Here is a 26271-nt window from a genome sequence, read left to right on the forward strand (position 1 = left end):
TTATATGAACTGATACTGAATGAAGTGTGCAGAACCAGGAGAACATTGTACATAGTAACAGCCACATCGTTCAGTGACTGCCTTTGATAGACTTAGCTCTTCTCAGCAATGCAAGGACCTAAAACAACTCCAAAAGACTCATAATGGAGAATGCTATCCACATCCAGAGAAAGAAATATGGAGTCTGAATGCAGATCAAGGCATACTATTGGCTCTCTTTTTTTGATTTGTCTTATTTTTTCTTTCTCATGGTTCTTCCCATTCATTCTTCTGTACAACATGACTAATGTGAAAATATGTTTAATAAGAATGAATATGTAGTGCCTATAACAGATAGAACACTGTCTTAGGAAAGGGGAAGGGGAGGAAAGGGGAGAAAATTTAAAACTTATGGAAGTAAATGTTGAAGACTAAAAATAAATAAATTTTTAAAAATAATAATTTCTGTCATATATTGAGTTCTTGCCCCAAAAGCTGGGATCTTTGGGTTTATCAAACACAAAGCTACCATGCTCATTTACTTCTGTATATGTGTACCTAATCTTTTCCACTGATCAGCCTCTCTTTTCCTTTTGTTATTGTTCAGTCATCCAGTCATGTCTGACTCTTTGTAACCCCATGGACCATACCATCCTTGGAGTTTTCTTGACAAAAGATTCTAGAGTGGCTTCCTTCTCTACTTCTCTTTTTCCTATCCATTGCTAAATTGTTTTGATGATTGCAGGTTTGTAATATAGTTTGCAATATGATATTGCTAGGGCCCTTTGCTTCCCACTTTTTTTTTCATTCATTCCCTTAATATTATAGACCTTTTTTTCCCCCTTCCTGATGAATTTTATTATTTTTTCTAGTTCTATAAAGTAATCCTTTGGTACTTTAATTGGTATGGCATTGAATAAGTAAATTAGTCTAGTATGATCATTTTTGTTATTCTGGCTTGGCCTACCCATAAGCAGTTAATATTTGTCCAGTTATTTAGTTCTGTCTTTATTTGTGTGAAGAATGTTTTATTGTGTTCATAGTGTTTCTGTGTATATCTTGGCAGGTTATCTTAAATGGAACTTCTCTTTCTAGTTCTTTCTTGCTGGACTTTGTTGATAATAAACAGAAATGCTGGTGATCTAAATGGGTTTATTTTGTATTTGCAACTTTGTGAAAGTTTGTTGTTTCAGTTAGTTTTTTTAGATAACTCTAGGATTCTCTAGGTACTGTCACTTGCAAAAAGTGATAATTTTGTTAGCTTTTTGCCTGTCCTTATTCCTTCAGTTTCTTTTCCTTATTACTATAGCTAGCATTTCTAGCACTGTATTTAATGGTAATGGTGATTATGGATATCCTTGTTTTACCCTTGACCTTACTGGAAAGGCTCTAGCTTATCCCCATTACAGATAATGGTGTCTGTTGGTTTTAGATAGGTACTACTTATCATTTTAAGGAATGCTTCATTTATTCTTATGCTTTCTAGTTTTTTCATGGGAATAGGTGTCATATCTTGTCAAAAGCTTTTTGTGTACTTATTGAGGTAATCATATGATTTGTGTTGTTTTTATTATTTATATGGTCAATTACATATATAGTTTTCCTAATATTAAATCAGCCCTTCATTCCTGGTGTAAAACCCTGCCATCTTTTCAATGAACCATAAGAAAGTTGTTGGCAAAAAAGATGGACACATTCTCTTGTCTGAAAGCCTGTCTTTAGGAAGGCAACAGCCTAAGTACAGAGCCCGAAGAACCCCCAGATGTGGTGTAGTAAACTCAGGATACTTGGGTTCTTAGAAAGGATACTAAAACTTCCAGGAGTCCTAATCCTGCATTAACTCACTGTGTTACATTGGAAAGTTACTTTCTCTCTGGGCCTTAGTTTTCCCCTCTAAAATGAGTGGGAAGATCACTAAAGTCCCTCCCCTATCCAACAATCTATGATTCTTTGATTCCAAAGGAGTTGAAAAGGCATTTTACCTTAAAAAAAATATTCATGGAGTTCAGAGATTTCAGGGCATTATCCACATCCCTATATGTCTGTTGCCTACAGGCAAGTAATATCTACATTAGAGGGAAGATACTGGGAAATAGCCTGGTCCCCACAGGGATCCTCAGCCTAGTAACCAGAAGTGTTCTGACCTTGTAAAACCCAAATAGTTTCGCTGAGGCCTGAGAAAGCCAAAGGACAGGCTGGAGAGAGCAAAACCTCCAAGAGTCCACAGTGCCTGGGACTCTGATTTAGGGCCCAGAAATGTGGGGACCTAAGGCATGAATATATCAGGACTATCCAAAAAGCCATATTCTTGAATTATCAACAGTATTTCAACTGTGGATGACAAATCATACTAGAGTTCTTGGATGGTTTTTTTTTTTTGGACATGACAAAAAATTTCGACTGATAACTTCTTATTCTTGGGTAGCAATATTGTATACATGTTAGATAAAGAGAAATTGAGTTCCCACATACTTTAGTAGCTTGCCTGAAGTGATGTTGTTATCCAGGGTCAGAACCAGAGGGTTTAAGGGTTAGTAATCCCAGACCCTAAATCCTTGGGCTTTTTAGTATCATGGAAGTATTGCATGGGATAATCTTTGAGGTCTCCCCCAACTCTGGCAATCTGTAATGCTAAATGAGGCATGTGGGAGGCTTTTTACCTTAAATAGAAAGGATCTTCAGGAAGCTCAGTAAATTCAGGGCATCATGCATGTGCTCATATGTCTGCTGGCTAAAGGCATGTAATTTCCATGCTAGAAGAAGATGTAGGGAGATAGCACAGTTCTTACAGGGGCCTTCAGTTTAGTAAGCAGGAATGTACTAATTGGCCAAGTAAAGGAGCAAGGACTAATTTGGGGGGTATGGGAACCATCTAGGCTGAACAGAAGGTCCTTTTCTCAGATTTCTGCAAGGAGAGCAGGGGTGAGTCTTGGAATCAAATGATAAACATTTCCGATTCTAGACAGCAAGTCAACAGATCCAATTCAGCAGGCTTCTATTTTCAACAGTGAAGGGTTTATTAGCGAAACCATTACACGCAAGCCTACTCAACACTGATCACAGAAGATTAAAATTAATTCAGAAACAAGAATAATACTCCACAGTGTTTCTCTTTGAGGAGCTCAAAGTGCAGAACAGACACAGGTTCTATCTTCCCCTCCAATAGGGAGCGGCAGGAATTCTCCCTTCCCACAGGAGAGTGGATACACACCCCTCACAGGCTCACTGATTCACAGCTGCCTTTGGGCTTACACACTGGCTTCGTCACCTTGCATAGCATGAGAGGGGCAAGCCAATGGCTGCCTATTTTTCATAAAATTAAACTCAGACTTATTAAAAAAAAGATTCAAGCCCTGACCCCCACATTCAAATGCAGAAATGAAACTTTGTAACTAGAAACAGTCTGTGAGCTGGAGAGAGAGCTGCTGGAGTACCAGAGGCCCTCTTCTCCTTGCCAGTCAGTGGGCAATTACAGAATGGGGACCACTTCACCTCCCTACCTCAGCACCTCCAGAGAAGCCCAGTGTGAAGTAACCCAACTTCTCCGGTGTCTTGGCCTGTTTTCTGAATAGGACATGAGCAACCCTGAAGGCTGACCTCTGCTTGGAGAATGTGTCTGAGACCATTTGTTCAGGGTCTGGTGGCATTTTGTCTGTGCTCGAGAGGTGTTAAACTCCAACTTCTACTGAATGGTAACAGTAGCCACAAGTGAGATTAGCCAACGACAGAAATGCCCCACTAGAGAATGGGTGGGGGCAGCAAGTTATCATTAATTATGTTTCTATTTTATCTTGGGCACTAAAAGCACATCAGACGGTGGGACTATGGCAAGGATTCACATGGGGTAGGATTTTCTCAAAGCTGTGTGGCATTCAGGGACCTCCCATGGGAGGATGGCAAGTGAGAAAAGGGTAAAAGTCCCTTTATCTGAAAAGCAAGACTCAGCAACTGTAACTGTTTCCACTGTCATTCTAGATGCCCAATTGAGACCTGACTTCTCTGGGAATTTCTATAGTTTTAGACCATAGTCTTCCTCACTTTCTTCTTCCTCCTCACTTCTGCAAAGGGAGCTAAGCAAGCCCTGCTCTGGTCAGTCGTGACCAATCTAGGAGTCAAATTTTAATGGAGGATGATGAGACAAAAAGGGACCGGACAGAAACAGGTTTATGTCCTCACTCATAGGCGAGGCAAAGAGGAAAAAAAGTTCTTATCAAGCCAACCTAATTCACCCTGGGCCCAGTCACTTTCTCATTAAAAACAAACCAAAAACACAACTCACTAAGCACCCAAAATAGCCACTCTTAAGTGTCCCCTGCTTTGGTTCTTCGTTACTGGAGAGCTGGCCTCCCAGGGTCACCCTTTCTGAGTGAAAATGCAGGGCGTGGCTATAAAGAAATGAGACAAATTTCCATGACGACTTAAAGAAACTACTCTCGTCACTTAACAATCATGCTGTGTTTGAAGGCTCTGAACTACCCTTTTCCCTCCCGCTTAGAAACATAGAAAAAATTTAAATGTTAATGAAACCCCTGCCAGCACTGAGCTTAAAACCTACTATCTGAAGTAATGTGCCCAAAAGAAACCACACTATACCAACATCTTGGGTCACATGTTATTAAAAGAGACACTGGAACTTTAGGGGCTAAATGCAGTTATCAACGTAGGAGAAGGCTTACTCTTTGAACATCCATTGCATATGATGGCTACATCTCTATAGGAAAGAAATTTCAAGTTCCCTTTGATAAAACCTTCCCAGGCAAAGAGCATGTTTTTGACCATATCTAACAACAAGATGAATCACTATAGCTGGAAAAACGCCACAAAATACTGTTTTTTGACAACTGGAAGAAACCAGTTTATGGAGACCAGTTTTAGCCATGACAGTAGCCATAAAGGAGCAAGCATGAGTTCCATGGACTGAATAAGGATGGACTTTCTTTTTCCAAGCATTCCTTGCCACTCTGCCAGTTAACCCTTTCCTATCTTCCTAGACATATTTCTGTCCAACAGGGGGACAGTCATGGCATGATCTTTGTCACATGCTCTCCAGAATGGTTTCCATTACCACTCAGAGTAGACATTGGCTTAATATATCAAAGGAACTCCAGGTTGCTATGGGACTTCAGTCTATCACGTAGTAAGAGCTGAGGCCACTTAATGTTTAATAATGATAACACAATCTTGGACAGACAGAATACACTTGTAAGCATCTGCCTAGGGACAGAGGCTCCTTCTTAAATAGGCGATTCATGTCAAGTCAAGAAACAGAGCAAACAGCAAAGCAGATGTCTACGTTACTTGGCTTTGGTGGAGTTAAGAGTCTTTAATATCTGAAAACTGAATTTCTATATACAGCAATGTTACGTGTTTAAGGATGTTTTCAAGTTTTTGAATCTTTAAATCTCTCAAACCAAGATAATACTCTCAAAGGTTCTTTTTTACCCCCTCCAGATCCTATTCAGATTGGGATGGGATGCCAACTTTACAGAGGACATGACCTCAACAATTTTTGCTGATACGAGCAATGGAAAATAATGGCATAAAATTCTGCAAAACATTAACTCCAAACATTAGCCTCTGGCCCTAGAAGTTATCTTGAGGATAGAGAGGGGTCTAAAGTAAAGAACTGGGAAAGGAGAACTCATTTTAAATGCTGGGTCAACTTGAAGCAACAAGAAAGACTTCTTCTGTAGAGGAGCAACGAAGGAAAAGGGTCCAAATTGTAATACTGACCAGACCTTCTTCTCCCTCCCTCTGGGTCCAGGCCCAAGTGTCTCCCTAGGGTTTGGCCAGACTTGTTCAGCACAAATATGAACTTAGGAGTTGAAAACAGCTCAAAAAGCTAGCTGGGCTGCAAACAAAGCCTGGAGCCTCTTGCTGGGGTCAGTTTCCAGGGTAAGGGTATTTCATGAAAGCATAGTATTGACCACATTAGAGTATCTCCTCTCCCCTTAAGCCCTTAAGGAAAGCGTGCTTGCAGAATCACAACTGATCATTACAGAATCTGAAAGCAAAAATTATATGAATAAATATTCTTTAAATTTTTTATCTTATAAATATGCCACAGAATGTTTGGCAAAAGAAACAAAGGGCTTTTAAAGACAATTTTAAAATAAAACACAAACCACAAACAAGAATGATTCTCCCACAATAACAGAGAAATTAATTACCTAAAACATCAGAATACCCAAATTACTGTAAAAAGGACTAGCAGGAGGAATTTGCATTGTGATCATTCCTGCGGGGAACTTCAGTCTTTGGGCACCTTGAAATTATCCTTCTCCTTTCGGATGGCCCTCATGGTGGTCACAGGGTCTGTCTCCCCTGCATGCTGTTGTACTGTCTTCTCCCTGCCAGGACCAAAGCCAGAGAGTGAGAGTGCAGTATGTGGACAATGGGCACACTGGCTTACTATATTCGGTACTGCCCCCCACCCCAAACCACAAAGGAGAGGAGCCAGAAAGCAGCCAGACGTGCCAAGGAGGAGGCACAGCCTTGTGGAAGCTCTCTCCCCTTAGAGTGCTTTCTCTCCAGCGAGGCTGACAAAGGAGGTACAGAAGAAGAAAAGCATCCCACTTGGAATTTGCTGATATTCTTGAACATGCAGTCCTGGTATTCAGGGGTCAGTTTTGCTTTTCTTTATTACAAAATAGGGGAAAGTGAGATGGATAACCAGGGCCAACTCAATTTTGATCCATCTAGTAACCTTGCCAATTCTTATATCAACAGTCCAAACACAGGTATATGAAGATACTATTTTCAGTAGCATGTTTTTAGACTAAATTACACCTGAAAGTTGATTTCTTTATTCTTCCATGATGTGGGTCTGAGGTTGCGAGTTTTCATCATCCATTTTTTTTTCATAAGCAATGTTACAAGAGCCTAAAGCACAATATATTCCAGTCATCACCTTTCATTCCCAGGTTTTGAAGGTGCTCAAGGCCTCCATCCTAGCTAGCAGTTTTGTTAAGTGAGGGAGAAAGTGTGGGAAATGAGCCCCAGGTCTGATCACTTCTCAAGCACTGCATATTATTAAAGGCCTACTGGTTGTGGCCCCATGTCCCAGGTGTTTGGGGAAGAGAGGTGTAAAGTGCGTGCGTGCGTGCGTGCGTGTGTGTGTGTGTGTGTGTGTGTGTGTGTGTGTGTGTGAAGGGCTCTACAAGTTCACAAAGGCACCAAGAAAAAAATTCTCCAACTTTAAGAAAAAACTACAGAAGCTTTTTTTGGCTGCACAGATCTTGCTAATTCTGCATCACTGTGTTGACAAGCAGGTGGCCATATCACATCTCTTTCAGACACAGAATCACTGACACATAAAAATGTTCCTCTGTTTTCAGGGACACTGCAGAAACTGTTGATTTTGGGAGTGAAAAGAGCAAATGAGAAAACACAGAATGGCTAGACTTCAGACCCAGATGGACCAAAAAAGCTTTATGGAGCCATATCCTGAGAGCTCCTTCTCTGAACTTCAGATGGCTTAAACAAATGAAACTTTCTCATGGTTCAACTCCTTCAGTTCCTCCCTCTTAATGTGAGATCTTTTTTTTTTCAACTTTGAACTGCCCCCATCATGTCTCCTTAAGACACATAGAGAAAGTACATGTACTTACACTTACCTCACTCTCATGAATGGGTTGTATGTAAACTCCTCAGCAATAGTAGATGGTACAGCTGGTTCTCCGATGCCACATTTTGTCTTCAAAAGAAATATATCACAATTCAAAAGAATTTTGTATTTCAGGTATTTCAAAAGAAATATTTCACAACTAGTACATTTTTTAAAAGACTGAACTTAAAATATTTTGTTGTAAACGTAAACATAATATAACTTGAGGAGGGCAATGGGTTTAGAAATGTGCAATGCAAAAGTTTATGAAGGATTTCACAGACTTAATTCAGAGAGAAATTTCCTCCTCTTTTACTAGGAGTTTCATTAAAAGAGGAATCCTGCATTCTTAAAACTCCATTATGGGCACAGGAGAACAAGTACCACATCTGGAATAAGAGGCTTTTCATCCCAAGGCCCATATTCTGCCCCTTGTGACAGGTGTGATGCCAGACAAATCACTCCGTTCTCTCCCCATCAGTTAGGACCCTCATCTATAAAAGGAAGAAGTTGGACTAGATGACCTTTGTGGTCTCTTCCAGCTCCAAGTCTAGGATCCTCTTGGTACCCAGGCTGCCAGCTGTGACTCCTTGCTTCTTCCTCCTACTCACTTTAATGCTAGCTACTACCTAGAGAGGTAATACCTATCTGCTATATTGAAGAACTTTCTAAGAGCTCTTCAGCAATAGCACAAGTCACTGGGCGAGTTCCACATCCCCTCTATGTGGAAGCCGAGACTGTATGACATCATCTAGTCTGCTTTATATCCATCATGCTTTAAAAGTCACCACGTCGATACCTGAAAACAATTCCCTACATCTGTAACTTGCCTATGGTAATTATGGATTTGAGATGAAATTCAAACCCACGTCTCCTTGACATTAGGTCCAGGACTCTTTCCGCTATCAGGGACACTGTAAGAAGATGCCAACATGGGGTGGGAGGTTGGACAGGATAACCTCCGAGATCTATTCCAACCATGCAATTCTGTGCTTTGACCATCTCATTGTGTGGTATATCTGATATTTTTAGTGCTTGGGGAAGCCTCAGTTCATATAAGGGAATGCCTGAACAATCCTCAGTTTCTATTGGGGACTGCCTGAACAGTCAGTGCAAACTGAAAATGAGATGGAGCAGGTTCCTCAGGAAATGTCTTTCTGAAATGCTCAGAAGGCACAAGCTCACCTCCTCTATCTCCTATTAGGTCTTAGCCTCCCAATCCACCATCACCAATGGATCTGTCCCTGCCCTCTTGCCCTGGTCATGATTCATCACTTGCCTGCATATTTAACCATAAAGTGAACAAAGAAAAGCCATCAAACTAAACCGACAATTTGGCTGATAGTTACTGTCAGAAGTCTGAAAGGGAATAAAAATGAAAGCGAATGGGTTTTCGGAACTGCATATGGGCCAAATCCGAGTAGAGGGAGTTTTAGAATGACTGAGAACACCGACTCCTGTTGGGTAACAATCTAAGGCATTTCCTCACAGATAACAATGACATTTACACAACTGGCAAATATTCTAAGAACCCACGAAGATCTCATGGAACCTTCTTAATCCTGTAGGAAGGTCTCAATAACTGCATATTTCCCTGCTGTGGAGAGAATTCTTTTGGAGCTCTAGGGACTTCTTTAAAACACTTGCTTTTGGGGGAAGGTTTGCACAGATGTTAGACTTTATGGCAACAATATTCCCTTGCCTCCACTCCTCTATGTGTTGTATTCTTCTATTAGATGGTAAATTCCTCGAGTGTAGGGATTGTCTTTGTTTTTGTACTGTTATCCCTAAGACTGAGCACAGTGTCTGGAACATTAACACACAAAATAATATAACATTCCCACGTAATAAATGCTTGTTGTCTGACACAATCCAGGATACTGAATGATGGAGCTCTAGCTACTGGACACTATACACCCAAAATCAAATACATCTGAAAGTAACAGCCCCTGTGGAAATACATATATGCCCTATAGGCCAGGGCCATTCCCCTATTCAAATTGTCCCCTTTGTACAATAACTTAACAGTTTCAAGATGAGAGAACATTAAAGCTCCTATTCCTCCCCTAAACCCATCTCACTCACCTTAGCCCAGGCCAACTTTTCTTGAATAGCAACATTGTTTGGTTCAACATGACGTGCAAACTTGAGGTTATTGATGGTGTACTCATGACCGCAGTACACTCTCTGGAGAAAGAACAAAGGATGCCATCTCTAAGAGGACTTGTGCAAGGGGACGAATTAATTTCTCTTTCCAGACTCTCCTAAATGAAAACATTCAAAGTTCTCCACTAATTCCCTCTTTCCCCTATGTAAGGTAATATCCTGCCTGACTTTATCTCTAGGCCTTAGAGGAATATGACAGTTGTTGGCTGATAGGTTTATGCATAATGGAAAATACTCCTCAAGCCTTTGAGGGACTACGGGGCTCATGGTTTTAGTTTGGCAAAGACCAGAGAGGAGTAAAAGCCTGTCAAGAAATGCTTACAGTGGTTGGGTGCCCTTCTGCCACTCACTGAGGTGGCCACATCTGGTGCATAGCATCCATATGCCTGGGAACAAAGTGATTCCAGCAGAAAACAAAAAGAATAGGATAAAGAGGGGATAGCGAGAATCTAAAAGAAGAAAATCAAGGTAGAGTACTGAGGAAAGGGATGTGCTTCTGAGAATTTGCAAAGGGGTGATGCTATTTCTCCTTATTCTACAGGTACCAGGCAAGGCTAACTGAGCTCCTTCCCACAGAGCTTACAGGCAACCACTCCAACTGGCTTTAAAGTATACTTGCCCTTAGTACAACTAACATACTTAGAAAAAGAACGCATAACATACTGTTTCCGGGGGAAGACGGCCCAAAATTTCAAGCAGGGCTTTGTACATTTCATCTGCTGTTCCTTCATAAAACTTCCCACAACCAGCTACAAATAAGGTATCACCTGGAAGGAAAAATCTTGTTCAGTGAGACCAAAGTAGAGCCTAAGACACATGAATGACCACTAAGTCAGGTCAGCAGCTGGGCCCCTGAAGGCTCTGGCATCATTTATTTTTATTATCTTCAAGCTTTTTAAATTCAAGTTTTATTGATACTTTTTGTTTTTCTTCCACAGCCATTTCTGTATATGCTGCCCCCCACTCATCCAACCAGCAATGGCCCCTCCCCACCCTGGTAGGGCAGGTGATTTCATTAGTACAGGAAACTCCCAAATACAGATCCTGGTCAACACCTTCTCTGAAACTTCTAATCTCAAAGAGTTGTCTAGGACACTGAGATAACAGGTGACTTCCCCGGCCATGTAGCCAGTATGTATGTCCTAGATATGGGACTTGAACCCAGGTTTTTCTAGCTCCAAGGCCAGCTCTCATCTATTGCATAATGCTGCTTCTCATCCTTATAACAAGGAAAAATAGTTATGGAAAACTATGTGACACAGTGACAATGTGGAGAGCGCAGCAATGTTCTATTCCCCCAGGCCCTTACTTTTCCAAGGAAAGGGAGGAGGTTCATTTGCTCATCTCTTCTCTCAGGCCAAGCTTGGTCATTATAATTATATATTGCCTATGGTTAATTCAGGGCAAATGTAAAGTATAAAATACAAAGCTCTCTGCCAACATGTGAAAACGACATGACTAGACTGCTCTTGATAGAGATTGTGCTTTGAATTGTTTTCCTTGTAGTGGGCTTAAGGCTAGAATTTGGTTAGACCACACGAAATCTGCCAGTCCTTGCCTCAGAAGGCATGAATGTACACATAGTGGTTGGAATGGGTTAGGGGTTAGCGACTAAGGGAAGCTTGTTCCCTTCATGAGACTAAACTCATGACCTTGACTTCATGAACACTTTCCTTTAACCTTATCAAGGAGATCAGGTCACAAGAGGCATATAGGTCAGATGTCCAAATTTCAGGACACAAAGTCCTATCACGAGAAAATTTGATCCTTTCCATAAAGTCAGTATTTGGGGGGTAGGTATGACTTTTTCTCTTTCATAGAAAGTCAAAGTCATTTTTGAGATAACACAATTTCTATTCCCAAAGGAGAAGTAGAGGTCACAAAAGCTTTAATGCCCATGGACTCTCCATGGCTACCATCTTGATTGGGAAGAACCACACTAATTGCGAAGCCAATATGATAATCAAAGAAGACATCCCAGAATTGACTCCTCCCACCATCATTTGACTCAGCAACTCCATATGAAAAAGTCTTTGGCCAGAATCTCCTCCTGAGGGAGAAAAAGACAAAATACAAGGCACTGGGGATAGTTTCACAGGGTGTGTAGCACTTTTCTCTTCCTCTAAATCTACTTGTCTGAGAGAGCAGAAGACACAGATGAGTCCCCTGAAACAGTAGAAGCATCATCAGGAAGACAAACCAGGGGAGGCCAAAGACCTTATAGGGATCATGTTACCAATGATCCCCCACTGACAGTAACTCAGATTAGGCCTGGCTCTAGGACAGCCCTTTGTTTCATATGGCCACTACCTTTTCTTTTGGTTTTCTGAGTTCTGGAACTTAAAAAGAATAGACTTCTCAACATGGCTAGCAATTTAAACACTGTCCAGGGTGGTCCCATGTGCCCACCATCTTCAGAAATCAAATTCATTCTGAACACCTACTAGCTATGTGACCCTGGGCAAGTCACTCACCTCTGTCCGCCTCAGTCTTCTCAACTGTAAAATGGGGATAATAACAGCACCTTCCTTGCAGGGTTGTCGTGAGTATTAAATGAGAGAATCTTTGTAAACTGCTTGGCCCAGTGCCTGGCACGCAGCCAGTGTTGTGTAAATGCTTATTCCCTTTGCTTCCCTGCTAGATCACTCAGTGAAGAAAGCTCATCAAACACAGAACTCACCGGCAGGGCTGTCTCTTCAACAGCCTAGCTCCTTCTTTCATGTTGTCTTATTTGTCTCTGATTATTATCCAAAGCATCAAAACCAAATGAAACTCAACTTTTGTTCCACAGGAACATACCCATTCATCACATAAAAATGTTTTCTTTCCTTGGTCTTCTGACCCTAAGCAAAGTGACAGCCATTCTTTCCTAACACTTGTTGCTCCTGCTGGCCCTGGGGCTGGCCTGGCTAGCTTCAGATGTTCTCTTACCTGAAAGACTATGTTATATCGGAAAGTCCTGAATTTGGAGCTTAAGGTCTGGATGAGAATCCTGGATCTACTTACTACTTATATGACCTTGTGCAAAAGACTTAACCTCACTGGGCCTTGGCTTCTTCCTTGGCAGAATGAAAGGTTTGTATCTTAGAGGTCTTTTCCAACTCCAGATCTTAGGATGCTCTTATGACCTCTCCTAGTAGGGAAGAGAAAGGCACAGTCCCAGAGAACATCCTGCTATTCTCTGAGATGTGGCATGTTTCCCTTTTCCTCTTTTCCTCAGGGAAAATTGCTAAACATTGGCAGAAGTAAAGAAGTTATAGAAACGCCTTTCCTAAAAATCTTCCTAAAAATTGGGCATTTCTCTTTGCTCAGTGACCCCACTGGTTTGCAGGTAATCTTCAGTTTCGTGAGGCTGACGGACTATGTATTCTTACTATGGGGGTATTGCTTTCTAGCCTTGTAGGATCTTAGGTAGGAAAAATAGTCTTTTTTAAAAATTTGTTTGTTTTCTTTTTGGTAACTGACAAGAACTAACATGAGCATCTCCTGAGCAGCTAGAGGTCTTCAAATGCATGCACGTGCTAATGAGGTACATGCCTAGGGAACAGCTGCAGGTAGGCATGCGTGCTCGCGTGCACACACACACATATCATTACTTACCTGTAAAAACAGCAGGTGGCTCTGAACTATTGGGCTTACTCACAAAATAACAGATGTGTCCAGAAGTGTGACATGGTGTTGCCAGGCATTTGACAGTGAGAGATCCCACCTTGAATAAAGTAAGCAAAAGTGGGTTCCCAAAAGAAGTTCAAGAAACATGCAAAGTGTAAACCTTCACATAAGTCTCTCTTGGTGTACATGGATTTCTGCTCAGATACTCTGCCCCCCCACAAGGTGCTTGTATAGCCTGCAAGAGGAAGGACAAATGTCCTTGGACAAGGGTTGCCAACCTCAAGTTGTTTATCTTACATGTTACCCAGACTCCTGTTTTTCAAGTAACCATAGCAATTAGTCTTAAACTTTGCTCCTAGGACAGCAGACCCTGTTCTGTAACACAGACAGCAGCCTCCTTTCAAACAAAGGTACCAATTCTGTTCTTTTATTGCTAAATCGTGTCTAGGCTGAACCAGTCATCCAGGAATGATAGGAGTGATTATTCAGACACAATGGGCTTGATTTAAACTCCCAGTTCCGCGGCCTTTGAACTGTGGTTCAACTTTGAAACAAACCAAACATAACCCAATTGATCTCAAACACTTCTGATCAAGAAAAAGAAAATTGCAGTCCCAGGGACAAGAATGAAAAGTTCAGTCATATGTGGCCAGTTTTAGGCAGATGTGACTTAAGACAGTCCAGGTACAACTACTCCAGTTGTTAACCTGTTCCCGGACAGAGAAGGCAGTTAATTCCAAAGTCCTTAGTTGCAAACTTCAGCATGGGTGCCTCTAATAATCTACCAAGAACAAACAGCCATTTTTAAACACACAGAAAGGCACTTTCCTGTCAAGCGTTGGACCTCTTCCTAGGGAAAATTTATCTTGGTGGGACAAGTGTGAGAGAAACCAGTGGCTTTTTGTGCCAGGTCTGAACTCTTGGGCATTTTACCTAGGCTGTTTCTGGTCAGTCAATGTTCCTCACACAGTCATTATATACTGATATACACTCAAAATAAAACCACACTTCATACCCTTTCCATTTGTTTCTTTTTACCTGTATCGTAGTAAGGTGTGACACTTTGTTAGTGAGGGCCCCAACTCGATCATCTCCCCCATATACTTTCAACCCACGTTCCATCTTGACGAGCTTCTCATTGCCCCCAGCATGGTCCCTAGAAGGTAAAAATAGGAGACTCATGGCCATCTGCTACTTAAAAAGAGAATGCTGCTTGCTTTTTAAATCTGATTTAAATCTTGTTTGCATTTAACCTAGTGATGGCTTTGTTTTAGAAAAAAGACTCAGTGAGCATGCATTCCAAATGCAGAAAGCAATATGTTTCTTATCCCTTTGTTCCTCAGCACAAATGGAAAGAATTCCCTTGACACTACCAGCATCAAGTTGATACCCAACCTCTAGTAGGCCCTTATGGCTGGAAGCATGTCCCATGGCTTTAGGTGTGCCTTCTGAGCAGGTGAACAAAGCTGCTGAAAAATCTGTACAGTTCTCTGGTGCCTTTTAACAAAGGGCCACCAAAAGTTTTACAAAGAGGGATTTAGTGAGGGCTCCATTTCAGAAAAGGAGAAAGAGTAGCAAAAGAGGTTGTAGGGGACCTGCCTGGGGTTTGGTAGTGAATCTGAAGCAATGTGGAATTTTGTACGACAGTGTGATTCTAAGCCCTATGCCAACCACTCCTGGGACAATCTCTGGTATAAGGATACCTAAAGAATGTGTCTTAATGTTGAATTTTAGACTTTCAAACCATGGAGGAAACCTCCTCTCCTCTTGATCCTGGAAGTCTACACTTTAACTTCATCCTACTACCTCATTTGCAGGGATAAACTAGACAGCTCTTTTTTTTTTTTTTTTGGTGAGGCAGTTGGGGTTAAGTGACTTGCCCAGGGTCATACAGCTTATAGGTGTCAAGTGCCTGAGGCCGCATTTGAACTCAGGTCCCTCTGATTCCAGGGCCGGTGCTCTATATACTGCACCACCTAGCTGCCCCTAGACAGCATATTTTTTAAAAAAGAAAACAAAACAACGCTAGAGAAAACCATGTAGCACAGAGGCCTGGAGGTGACACTGCTGTTTCCCTATATTCAGTAGGGCACAGCTAGAAATCAAAAGAGACCTCACTGTGAATTAGTTTAATGCAGCACATACTTACTTGGGAAAGAAAAGCTCACTTCAGAGAAATGTGGCTGAGAATTACAACTCAGGAAGATCTGGGAGGTCACAGTAATTACTTAAAATACTGATTAGATCCTGGCATACGTGACATACAAAAGTAACTAGGCTAGTTTATCACTAAATTTGGAACTGGTCAGCCACTAACTAGAGTCCAATTTTGTGAAAAGGATTCCAAGTACACTAAAAAGCACTTAAGGGTCAGAAAATAGGGCCTATGAAGTGAGAGCAATTTAATATGGAATAGGGAATGCTACAGAAAGGGACAATTATCTTCAAGAATATTAAAGGACTACTAAAAGGAGCATAGTGAACTAAGAGGAACATCAGAAAAAATGGACTGAAATCACAGCAAGAAAGCCTTATATTTGAGAGAAGGAAAATCTTTTTGACAGTGGAAGCTGCTAAACACTGGTACAGCTAAAGAAATGATACAACTTATTTCTTATAGGAGGTAGCTATCTGCCCAGATCCCTTCCCCCACCTCCTTCCCTGCTTTTCAGCTCCCCTTTTATGGGTTATCTCCCTCCGGTAGACCGTAACCACTTTGAAGGGAAGGAACTGTTATTGTTGTTTGCTTGAATATCTCCAATATTTAACACAGCATATAGTAGAGCTTAAAAAATACTTGTTCCCTGCCTCCCCAGAGTTTCTAAAAATCTTTATGAATATTTGTCTCAGGTAGTCTAGGGGATTAAGAGCAAGGGATTGGCCTAGATGGTTTCAAGTTTATGGTTCAGTTACAGGTTTGTTTAAATCAATCATTATGCTTATCATTTTACAAATATTAGCCAATCCTTATCATATTCCCATGAAGTAGGGATTGAAGTTCTTACTTTAATGAAAAGAAAAAGGAGCCAAAAGAATGAAGTTTCTGGTACGAGGACAACGGAGTCCAATTGAGGCCATGTTACAGCAGTATGATCTTGCAGTGACAAGGTTCAAGGACACTTTTTTTTAAAGCGACAAGAAAGTAGTTGTTCTATGGCTCGATAACTAGAAAAGAAAACCTGGGTAATTTGTTCCAAAGTTGGCAGTCTGCTAGCAAATCAAAGAAATACTCTGTTCTAACCAAAGAAATAAACCTTTCTTCCTAGTTTTAATTTTAAGTACCCCTAAAGTTTTTATAAGATCATAGAAAAAGACCTTTGGCAGACAACTTTCACAAAAATTCATTATATTTAGGTCTGTTCACTTTTTGCTGATCAAAGGAAGGTCTCCAAACATTGCTCAGTCATTTGATATCCAGTATTTTTTTAATGCTTAAAAAAGTTTAACTAATTTCGTTATGGAATTTAAGGCAAAAATTCCATTACATAAGCTAACGATGATCTGAGAAGAGCCTATCAAAGTCTGCCTCCACAGAAAAAGAAGGATCAGGCTAGTAATGAAGCATTTTCTCCAGATCTGTTGTCTCACCTCAGACCTCCTCTATTGCTGAGCCTGTCCTCTCCCTCCCTCTGCATTAGGCAATGATTCTCCTAAGACACACCAGCTTTCTATGCTTGTCATCACATACTGTAAGGGATCCAATTAAGCAGGACTGAAAAGTTGGGACATTAGGGACCTCATGCAGGAGCACACGTTAGGAGACAGAGAACAGAGAACTGCATTGGGAGTCAACAGGCTTATGGCTAAAACTGAAGTTATTCTTATGATTTTAGGCAAATCATTTATCTTCTCATGTGTAAAGTGGAGAGAATACCAACTACTTCAGGGGTGTATAACTTCCCCTCAGTGAGATCTACTTTAGAATGCTTTTGCTTCCTCTGGCTGTAAACTCCCTCCTGAACTCCAGTCCCCAGCTCACCAATTTTACACCTGTACACAGCTAGCTGGATGTTCCATCAACATCTTAAAACAATATGTCCAAAAAAGCAACAACACCTCATTATCTTTCCTTCGAAACTTACCCTCCTCTAAATTTCCCTATTTCTGTTGAGGGTATCATCATCCTTCCAGGCACCTTGGCTGGAAGACAGGCTCAAAACCTCTGTCATCCCAGACTCTTCCCACTCCTTCACCCTCCGTAAGCAATCAGTTACCAAATCTTAATACCTCTTACATCTATTGCCTTGTTTTCATTTGCAAAGCCACCACCTTATTCCAGATCTTAATTACCTTTCACCTGGACTATTGCAATAGCTTCCTAATCATTCTTCTGGCTCACAGTCTCTATCCTCTACACAACTGCCAAGATAACCTTCATAATGCAAAGATCTGACCATGGTACTATTTTGCTCAAAAATCCACAATGGTTTCCTAGTTCCTTTAGGATAAAATACACTCAGCTTGGCACTTAAGAACTTCCACAATTTTGTTCCAACTAGCTTTTCCAGAATTCTTTCCTGTTCCTCTCCGTCACATACTCTGAGTTCCAGACAAACTGGGGCAGCCCTGAACTTACCACTCCATCTCCGTTCTCGTGCCTTCATCCAGGCCGACAATGGGCTCTGTTCTCACTTCTGTTGCTTAGAACCCTTGGCTCACGTCAAGGCTGAGCTGAGGTGCCACATCCTCTCTGAAGGCTTTCCAGATTTCCTCCAAGTTCTTGGTGCTCTCAATCCCTCCCTCAGATTATCTTGCATTTACTTATCTGTACAGATTTTTCTGTATTTCCCCACACTAGGAAGAATGTAACGTCTGGGTACTATTTCCTATCACTCGATCTTGCACATAGCAAGTGCTTAATAAATGCTTGTTCAATTGGGTTGAAAGGTATATATTCAGATACTACTAAATTCTTGCTTTGATGCCTGCCTCAGGACCCTTCGAAGAACTTGTGCTTTCCTAGTCAAAACTGTGCTCAAAACTCATAGGAATATCAAAATGAACAGGGGCCAGGTTACAGCTCTTTCCAAGTCTCACTATACCTCTGTTTACGTAGGCAAAAAGCAAATGTTTATAGAAATGCTTGCTTAAAATGGCAAAAAATAAGAATAGCCAATGATGGTAGGATTGCAGAAAACAGGCACACGAATGCATTGTTGATAGAACCGTGAATTAATAAAAACTATTTTAGAAAACAATTTGGGATTATATAAATAAAGTGGCTAAAATGTCCATACCCTTTGATCTAGTAGTGATTCTACTAAGCATATACCCCAAGGGTGTAACTGACAAAAAGAAAGCCCTCATGTGCACCAAAATATTTCTAGCAGCACTATCTGTGGTAGCAAAGAACTGGAAACATCATGGGGGATATCCATCAATTGGGGAACTGCTAAACAAATTGTGGTAAATGAATATAATGGAATATTACTGTTCTATAAAAAATGATAAATACAATAATACAGAGAAGCAAAGAAAGAATTAACATGAACTGATGCAGGGTGAAATGAACAGAACCCAGAAAACAGTGGAAGACAATGACTACAACAATGTAAATGAAAAGAACAATCACCATAAAATAATCAAAAATGAATGCTGCAAAATTACAGAGAACAAGCTTATTCCCAAAGAAGAGATGTGAGAAGACAGTTCCCCGCTCCCCTTTGCAGAGATGGAGGTCCATAGGTGTGGACACTACAGATTCTGTCAGATTTTTCAATACATTGATTCAATTTGCTGATACTTTTATTTCTTCTCTTTTTCTTTTAAAAAAATGTCTGTTGTATGGGATAGTTCTCTAGAGAGGGAATGGGGGAAGGATATAGGGGGAAATATACAGGGGGAAATTTAGGTGATGTAAATACAAGGGATAGCAATAAAAATTTATTAAAAAAAAAAAGAAGAAGAAAGCTTGCTTACCAATGGTGATGGGTAGTAAGAACAGTGGTCAGTTTCACTCCATGTTTTTTTACTGTTTCCACAACCTACAACCAAACACGGGGAAAAACAAAGAGATCACGACCCCAGTTACTCCCTAGTTCTAGACTTCCTTGATTAACCAAGAAGAGGAAGTACAGAACATCTTCTTCATCTTCTTCCTTGGTCCCTTACCCAGTTATAAAGTCTGACTTAATACTCTTTTTTTTCTTTTTTATTATTATTATTTTTTTTAATACTCTTTTTTTTCATAAAATTTCTTAAGCCTTATAATGGTATCTAAGATTCACTCTGATTTATTTTAGTCATACACACAAAAATTACTTGTCACAAATGTACTTTGATATCAACCATGTGTGGGAATTGGAAAAATACTATTCAGTGATGAAAAAATAACAAAAGGGAGATGTTGTGATTAAATTCTGCTTGTGCCTGGAGTTCTGCACCCAGTAAGGTCATTCAAGGGAGTTAAAAAGGACCCAAAGCTGAAGCTGTCTCTAGAATTCCTGAGGGACTTGACACAAGGGTCACTCTCTGTTACCTTCTGGGGTTGTACTGGATCCACAATAGCCGCTTCCTTGGTATCTTCATCAATGATCAAGTACATGTAGTTATCAGTTAGGGCTGGCAGTAACTCAATCTTCATGATGCCGTGCTTAATTACCTGACACTTTCTGTAGTCAGTATGTTGACAAACAGCTCCCAGAAGGGTTGAACCTTGGAGATGTAAATAATATAAATGTAGGTCAATGGCAGAACTTTATTATGACTGAACTTAGTAGAAAATCAAAGACAAATCCTTCCAGCCCCAGTAGTAAAGCCTCATAAATCCTGCAGAAGTAGGGAAGATGCTCCTTGGCCTGACACATTCAACTTCTACCTGTTTTTTCTGAGGGTTTCTTTTATAAATAAGAAGAATCTTCATCTATCCTATATTTATTACCAAATCGTTGAAGGTATGAAAAATAATTCATCTGAATGAGGATCAAATTACATGGAAAACTACCATTTAATGTCACTTACTAAGTATTAAAATGCACACACCAATCAGAGTTTAAAAGGAAAAAAAAACCCCACCAAATGTAGAGAATAAGTGAGACACAATTCAAAAAATGTTTCGATGTGGTTACTGCTTACTCTAGAGAAAAGCGGAGGCTCGAAACCCAGAAAATATCTCCAAAGCCCACTTATGCCATTTGTTTAATCTCTACCACCATACCATGGCAGTATTTTCGATAAGGAGAGAAGGAATCGTCTAAACTAAAACAAAGATTCTCAAAATTCTTTAGGGAATGAGTATTTTAAAAATGTAAAATGTGTCAAGTCCCATTTATGTGCGGTCAGTCCTGGGGTTAAAGTTGGCTGGCAGGGCAGGTGCCTCATGGGGGAACTTTCAGTTCAAATGAGAGCAATGTCTGAAAGAGGAGCTGAAAAGCAGGCCACATCGATTTGAGGATCTTCACAGACTTTACTCCTTGGGAGCACTATGCAAAAATCAAGCACTTCCATGCTTCTTCATGCATGGCAGAGAAACAAAAAATTGGAGTTTTAATGATTAAACAACACATACCAGCTCTGATTCTCCCTTTTCTTTGCCTCATGCTCAGCAAAATAAATATATATTTTTAAAATTGTAAGCTTATGTTAAATAGTGTCCTACCTAAGCCTCAATACAAACCTTCATCATGCTCTGTTCAATTTTCTAACTCTTTCTGAAATCAGTGTATTGACAAATACTGACACGACCAAGCTAGGCTAAATAACTCAGTTAGACCTGGCAAGTCCTTTACTCCCAGGGAAAGAAGGGACACAGTAAAAGATTAAGTAAGCATTAACTAGGACTCCTTATACTTAAACCATCTTCCTGGAAAGATCTCTAGGTTCTCTTCTCCATTTAAATTTCATTTACTCAAACTACACAAATAACTTGTTCCCCTTGACTTCTTCTTCCTCCCCCACTCCAAACCTTTGACCCGCAGTGGGTTAGTTTGTATATTTCCCATTAGGACTAAGACGATGTCTTGAAGAATGCAGTATTTTTGACAACTGGGTCTGTGATCTTTTCTAAAATGAACATCCTAAGTAAAGTCCATTTCAAAGAAATCAATTTATTTATCTAACTCAATTAAACAATCTGCTTCATTTCTCTACAAAAAAAACCACTGCTCAGCATTGCTTGAGAAAGACCACAGTCAGAGGCTTTTAGGCCAACAAATAAATGTAGTAAGGGCCAGGTCATATGCATGCTAAAGCTCTGACTCTGATAAGCATCCATGAGGAAAAGGAGGAAGTATAGTCTTCAGGAAACTTTTGTACTGAGGGTGTTTTCCCCATTTCAGACCTTGGGCCACACTTATCTAGGCTGAAAAATGTAAACATCCAGAAAATGAAGGCAATGTCTGCTGCACGTCCTACTAAACAATCCTAGCTACTGTAGCCAAGTATGAAAGTTGAGAGTCAGTGCTGGGAGATGTAGCAATTGGCCCCACAGCTGAAGCTCTAGCCCTAGCTTTTCCCTCTAATTTCTTGCAAAGCACACAAAGAGAAAAGGGCCAATTTCTAAACTATTATTAAGATAGCCTAACACATCAACCGAGCAAGAATGTGACATAGCATGAATCTCTTGAACAAGAAAAAAATACCAAAATATAAACCATTTATTGAGATTTATACATTGCAATCCCCTGAGCAGAAAATCTAGGCACATATATCATAAAAATGTAAATGCTATTAAAAAAAAACCCCAAAGTACTGACTACATCAGTAGAACACCCACTGCCTTCTTCTACATGTATGGGATCAAAGACTTGAAGTTGGAAGGAAACCCAGAGGTGATTAAGTCTGACCTTTAATTTTAGAGATGAGAAACTGAAGTCCAAAGAGATTTAAGAGATTTTCCCAGGATCACTCCACCAGGAAGTGTTTAAAGCAGCATTTGAAACCACAGTCTTCCTGATTCCAAGTAGGGGGCTTTATCCACTACATCACATAACCACTCTAATCAATTAAAGAGTTGGATGTTATGCAGTGAACCAAAAGTCTTAGTGCAGCTTTAAGTTTTAATATTACACATGCAAGAAAGACCCTTACAGAAGCAGGAATGGGAAGAAAAAAATTAGCCTTCTAATCCATGTAGTTCTGGGTCACAAAGAAAAACACCAGAGAAGACCTCAGCTACTATACCACCAGTACATATGGAAAGGAAGAGGTCCTGAAATGGGACTTGAAACACCAGAATACTTTTTAGCCTTTTGGTAACAAACATCTCCTTATCAAATACAAGCCCTTCAGAACTCCTCTACCTAGCTGACAAGCTACTTTCAGTCTTTTTTTTTTTTTTTTTTACCATGTATTCTGGACCCCAATGGACTCTCCTATTAATGACCAATGAAGAGGTAGATGTCCTTGACTTTAAAAAAAAAAGCATGACCTCAAAACATTTCTTTGTTTCTCCCATTGTCATCTATCCCAGTGTTTCACACCGTTTCATTAATTCCAAGATATTATTATACTCCTTCGAGTAAGAGCTTCTCTTGGCATACTTAGACAATCTTGTGTAAGAGCAGTGGCATCTGTCATTATTACTACCTTGCAGGAGAACCACAGCCTTAAGCATTACTTTGTAGAAAAGACTACCTCATTTTTAAGCACTCCACTCTGAGTAGCAAGCAAGTACCCCAACAGAAGCAGCTTCTCTGCACTTTGATATTACCACCTGTGGTGTCAGGGAGCTTGCACAACTCTCCAGACCCGGGCCAATTAGTCCTCCATGGCTGGAAATGCTATGGTGGCCTTTGCAATGTCAGGGCTGGGATTCATCTGGGTGATCCAGGACCTCCGCTACCTACCACGGGACCGGAGCCCTGCCTCTTCCTTCTTCTCACCAGCACCTTATTTGGGGGTCAGTGAGCACCGGCTCGGCCACTCTATTCGTGCCCCTCGTCCCCTCCCCCCCTCCCCCAGCGGCAGTACTGAAAGGATCAGGAGATTACGTAACCAAGTCCAAACCCAAGGCTGAGGATCTCTTCTCCTCGACTCATAGGTCGATGGAGACATTTTATTTGAACCCCCTAGCAGGACAACCGAGGACAGCGGAGGAGGCCTGGCACTTTCGGGATGCTGCCCTGGACTCCCCGGCCCGCCATCACAGGCAGCGAGCGCCTCACACTGGGCTCGCCAGCCTGGGTCGCGGTCCCCGGGATGCCTGGGCTGGCGGGCGAGCCCCGTCCTAGCCGGGTGCCGGGCCAGGAGAACGCAGACGTGACATCCACGGGGCCTCCCCCGGCGGGGCCGGGGGCGTGTGTGGCAAGGGGCTGGGAATGCTCTCCACCTCCGACGCGGGAGTAAGATGATCCTGGCCCCGCACGCACGTCCCACGGGTCCGCCGTCGCGGAGCCGCGCGGAGCGCCGGCCGGCAGCACCTGTCAAGCAAGCCGGGGCCGAGGGCTAGCTCCGGAAGCTTTCCGGCTTCTCCTCTCCGGGCCGGGCTGTCTCCGTTCACCTACCCACAGCGCGCCTGGCCCAGGTGGCTCCCAGGACAGCGAGGCTCCGGCGGCCCAGGTGCCCAAAGCCCCAGACCATGTTCCGGAGGGAAGAGGAGTGCGGCGCTCTGAGAGGCCGAGCCCTGACACCGTGTTCTCGTCATCGACGCGCCTCAGCCAATCCCCGCTGGCCTCCTCGCCACGCGCCCGCCGCTCCCTCCGCCCCGAACCGCGGCCGCAGCCAATCAGAGTGCTGCTGCCGGGCTCCGGCCCCCAGCTCCCCCTCCGCTCGCCCCTCCCCCCAATACCGGCCGCTGAGAAGTGTCGTTGTAGTTGCGGGGTCGTCGGGGACCCCTGGGAACAGGCGGCGGTGGGGATAAGGAAATAAGAGGCAGGAGTGGGGTTGCGTCCTCCTCCCTCCGGAGCAGCACGGCCCTGCCAGGAAGGGCAGCGCCACTTCGACCTTCCCGAACTGCGGTCACCTGGAGCAGGGTTCAGTGACTCCCAGCCCCCAGCTGAGGGGGGAGGAAAGTCGAGAGCGGGCTACGGTGTCTCCTTTCGATGGTGGAACGGAGAGTTCCGAGAAAGTTTGGCTCCGTTGAGTAGCCGTAGGCGTCAGGTGACTGCCCTTGGGCAGAATCCACGTGATACAGTGACACTTCGCTTGGCTCGCTCCGGACGTTTAGACATGGCTGCGGCTCGTCAGTTACCCCGGTTTTGGGAATGGGGCAAAAACATCGTTTGCGTTGGAAGGAACTACGCGGATCACGTTAAGGAGATGAAGAGCGCCGTCCTGAGCGAGCCAGTGATCTTCCTGAAACCTTCCACTGCTTATGCTCCGGAGGGCACCCCGATCCTCATGCCCCCTTACAGCCGCAACCTGCACCATGAACTGGAGCTGGCGGTGGTGATGGGGAAGCAGACCTGCGCCGTGTCCGAGGCCGAGGCCATGGACTTCGTGGGTGGCTACGCCCTGTGCCTGGACATGACTGCCAGGGATGTGCAGGACGAGTGCAAGAAGAAGGGGCTGCCCTGGACTTTGGCCAAGAGCTTCACTTCCTCGTGCCCAGTCAGCAAGTTCGTGCCCAAAGAGAAGATCCCGGACCCGCACAAACTTAAGCTCTGGCTGAAGGTCAACGGCCAGCTGAGACAGGAGGGCGAGACGTCCGACATGATCTTCTCCATCCCCTACATAATCAGCTACGTCTCCAAGATAATAACATTGGAAGAAGGGGACATTATTTTGACGGGGACTCCGAAAGGAGTTGGACCTGTTCAAGAAAATGATGAGATACAGGCTGGAATAGATGGGATTGTCAATATGAGCTTTAAGGTTGAAAAATCAAAGCGTTGAAGTTATGGCAATTGGTCTAGTTCCCAAGCTGCCAAATCACGATGAACTGATTCACTTTTTAATGAAGATAGGTGGGTAGATAGGAGGTCACTGAAGAAATGAGAGCTATTTGATTGGTTGTGGATACCTGCTAAATCCAAACATTAATTGTCCGCAGAAACCTGTTTTTCTGCAATCTAAATTACTGTTTCTAGAAAGGACTAAGTTTTTTTCTGTGTGTATCATTCCGGGATTCCTGCTGTACAAAGGCATTAAAATATAAAAGATTCTGAGAGTTATACTTGAGATAGATCTGTGTATGAGTTTTTAAAAATAGCCATTGATTGATGGTTTTTAGAGTTGTCAAGGGATCTGAAGGATCATCCAACCCACCATTAATCTCCTACCTTCTTATTCTTAGCTTGACTTGATTTATTGAAGTGCCCTTTGAGATTGGCATGATTTTTGTGGGGACAGTGTTGACACTGATGCCATAAAAATGATTGTGCTGTGTCAGCTATCCATACTTCCTTCTTGAAGTGACCTTGTGACCAACTGAATGAATTTGGGGTTGCAACAGAACTTTTATGAATATCAACTTTTTAATATCGGCTTCCTTAGTACTATACTCTTAACTACTAATTTAGTGAGCCAGTTGTCATAATATCTGTCCTTTTCCAACAGTAAGAGAGAAGCTGAAATACTTAGAAGAGCTACTTTGCCTGTTTCCTGTTCCATTCTCTGAATGTCTGTGGGGAGACGTACTATAGGGGAGAGGTACAGATGGCTGGGTTTTAGTTGGTAGTCCCTCATACTGAGTTTTCAAGCTTCTCCAGTTTGCAAAGAAAAAAATGTTTTTCATGTCCTTAAGCAGTAAAAGTTTCTGTAAGATCACAAATTTAAAGGCATTTATTGGCTGGATAAAGACCTCAGAAATCTAGCTTGTGAGTAGTTGCTAATTAAAAATCTTTTAGTATTCCTCTGGTACTTATTAATACTTCTGAAATTGGAAATGATTTTAGAGAAATGCCATGAATGAATGTCATATTAAAATACATTTTATTTCAAATGCTCAACTCTTTCTTGTCAAGAACCACATATGTTATTCACATGAATATCATACATTTTGTGTCTGTTTTGAGATGCAGGTCAGGTTT

General features: G+C 42.0%; 2 protein-coding genes across 4 annotated transcripts; one reads left to right on the plus strand and one right to left on the minus strand.

The window, feature by feature from the left end:
• Positions 1–2972: 2972 nt before the first annotated feature.
• Positions 2973–24401, minus strand: HAGH (hydroxyacylglutathione hydrolase). 3 transcript variants are annotated; one of them, XM_036738530.1, is made up of 9 exons: positions 24264–24401; positions 19842–20017; positions 19283–19347; positions 14402–14519; positions 13352–13460; positions 10415–10518; positions 9671–9772; positions 7596–7675; positions 2973–6329 (listed from the first exon to the last, which is right to left on the minus strand). In XM_036738530.1, the coding sequence occupies exons 2-9, from the start codon at positions 19944–19946 to the stop codon at positions 6230–6232; spliced, it is 783 nt and encodes a 260-aa protein (XP_036594425.1). In that variant the 5' UTR covers positions 19947–20017; positions 24264–24401; the 3' UTR covers positions 2973–6229. The 3 variants fall into 3 exon arrangements, with proteins under 3 accessions (XP_036594425.1, XP_036594424.1, XP_036594423.1); XM_036738529.1 differs by having other exon boundaries at positions 24090–24342; XM_036738528.1 differs by lacking the exon at positions 24264–24401 and adding an exon at positions 23806–23955.
• FAHD1 (fumarylacetoacetate hydrolase domain containing 1) lies at positions 24386–26183 on the plus strand. Its single transcript, XM_036738532.1, has one exon. The coding sequence runs from the start codon at positions 24470–24472 to the stop codon at positions 25133–25135; it is 666 nt and encodes a 221-aa protein (XP_036594427.1). The 5' UTR covers positions 24386–24469; the 3' UTR covers positions 25136–26183.
• The last annotated feature ends 88 nt before the right edge of the window (positions 26184–26271 follow it).

This window comes from Trichosurus vulpecula, chromosome 9 (genome assembly GCF_011100635.1).
Source record: "Trichosurus vulpecula isolate mTriVul1 chromosome 9, mTriVul1.pri, whole genome shotgun sequence".
NCBI lineage: Eukaryota > Metazoa > Chordata > Mammalia > Diprotodontia > Phalangeridae > Trichosurus > Trichosurus vulpecula.

Excerpts from the sequence above, each read along its gene's own strand:
- HAGH (XM_036738528.1), bottom strand. The coding sequence starts at position 23,881 with ATGGTCTGGGGCTTTGGGCACCTGGGCCGCCGGAGCCTCGCTGTCCTG. Across the intron at positions 19,348-19,841 it reads ATCCAGTACAACCCCAGAAG|GTTGTGGAAACAGTAAAAAA; the intron begins GTAACAGAGAGT and ends GTTTGGTTGTAG. Across the intron at positions 6,330-7,595 it reads AACCCATTCATGAGAGTGAG|GGAGAAGACAGTACAACAGC; the intron begins GTAAGTGTAAGT and ends TGGTCCTGGCAG.
- FAHD1 (XM_036738532.1), top strand. The coding sequence starts at position 24,470 with ATGGCTGCGGCTCGTCAGTTACCCCGGTTTTGGGAATGGGGCAAAAAC.